At 62.5% G+C, this 1481-nt stretch overlaps 1 protein-coding gene across 1 annotated transcript in view; it reads left to right on the forward strand.

The window, feature by feature from the left end:
- The first annotated feature begins 1274 nt into the window (after nucleotides 1-1274).
- The window catches only part of TPBGL (trophoblast glycoprotein like), a 2303-nt gene continuing 2096 nt past the window's right edge, over nucleotides 1275-1481 (forward strand). Inside the window, exon 1 of the mRNA XM_029915633.1 lies at nucleotides 1275-1479. Coding sequence (XP_029771493.1) covers nucleotides 1316-1479 — 164 coding nt within the window. The 5' untranslated portion in view covers nucleotides 1275-1315. The remainder of the gene's footprint in view (nucleotides 1480-1481) is intronic.

The following is a 1481-nucleotide window of genomic DNA, read 5'->3' on the forward strand; positions in this document are numbered from 1 at the left end:
CTAAAAAAAAAAAAAAAAAAAAAAAAATCCAGAACAAAACAAACCTATAAGCAGCTCAGCCCTGGCCCCCCTCTGAGACCCCTCCCCCACCACCAATGCTGCAAAATCTGCGGGAGTTCTCCAAACCTCTGCAACTCCAAACCCTCCCACCCATTCACCATTTACAGGTGGGATACCCTGGAGAGGAGGAGGAGCAGTCAGTAGTACCTAACAACCCCAGGCTCCTAAAACCCAGAGAGCAATCAAATGGGGTGCCCAGGTACTGGCAGGGGACAGCAAAGAGCTGAATCACCATACCCACTAGGTCCTAGGGCCTAGGAGAGTGCTTGGGGAAGGAGTCCAGCCTGGTGGAGGAAACCTGATGGAAGAACTCTGGCACAGCAGCCAATGAGTAGGGGGGAGTGGGAGAAAGGAAAGGTGGTGGAGGTGTCGCTGACTTCCCTGAATGAGGGTGGGATGGGGTTGAGAAAACGTTGGTCCCACAGGACCTGCAAGAGTGATGACCAAGCCAGGCCTAATGTAACCGGGGTTGCTGATGGGGGAACCAAGGCTGGGGATTTTCCAGTCTCTCCTAGCACAGCCCTCTCCTTGGCCACACAGATCAGGAAGATGCTGAAAGATGAGTAACTTTCTCAGCCCACCCCTCATCCCTGCCTGAGTTTGAAGGGAGAACTCTAAGGTTCTTCCCCCAAATTCTCGCACTGTGGTGCTGACCCACCTGCCAGCTCTCCCCCGCCCGGTCCCGCCCCGCCCCACACGTGCCTTAGAGGGAGGAGGAAGGAACCTGCTTCAACCTGGGGTTGGGGGAATGGGGGGAGATGAAGGGGAAGCAAGTCAGATCCTCGGAGAGCCAAACTTCTCAGCAGCCCGGGAGCTGGAGAGTGGGGGAGAGAAAGCGCAGCAGCCGAAAGCTCTGATTCTCGGGTGCCTCCCACCCCGCCTCTCGGCGAGGAGGGCGCGGAGGCTCCACTGGGGGAGGAGGAGGAGGAGGCCGGGAGGCGGGGAGGGGGGAGACAAACCGACAAACCCTGCCCACTCGGCTCCTAGCCCAGAACGGCCGCGGAAGTCGGACGCCGGCGCGCAGGGCGAGGAGGGCACTGGGGGCGGGGGGCTCTGCTCCCCGCCTGACCCCTCTCGCCCCAGCCAGGAAAGTGAAGGCTCCTCGGACTTTAGAGCCAGCGGACGAACCAACTGCGACCGCCAGCAGCTCCGGGTCAAGGACTTGCCCCGCCCGCCCCCTTCCCACCCCCCAGGCTCTCCGAACTCACTGGTGAGCGCGGCAGCGGCCAGGGCGCTGGATGCGGGCGCAGCTGCGATGGCCCCGCGCGCGGGACAGCCGGAGCAAAGGGGACCGCTCCTGCCGGGGCTGCTGCTGGTGGCGGCGGCGCTGAGCCGGCCCGCCGCGCCCTGTCCTTTCCAGTGCTACTGCTTTGGCGGCCCCAAGCTGCTGTTGCGCTGCGCGTCGGGCGCTGAGCTCCGGC

The sequence above is a fragment of the Suricata suricatta genome, chromosome 11 (assembly GCF_006229205.1).
Source record: "Suricata suricatta isolate VVHF042 chromosome 11, meerkat_22Aug2017_6uvM2_HiC, whole genome shotgun sequence".
Taxonomy (NCBI): Eukaryota; Metazoa; Chordata; class Mammalia; order Carnivora; family Herpestidae; genus Suricata; species Suricata suricatta.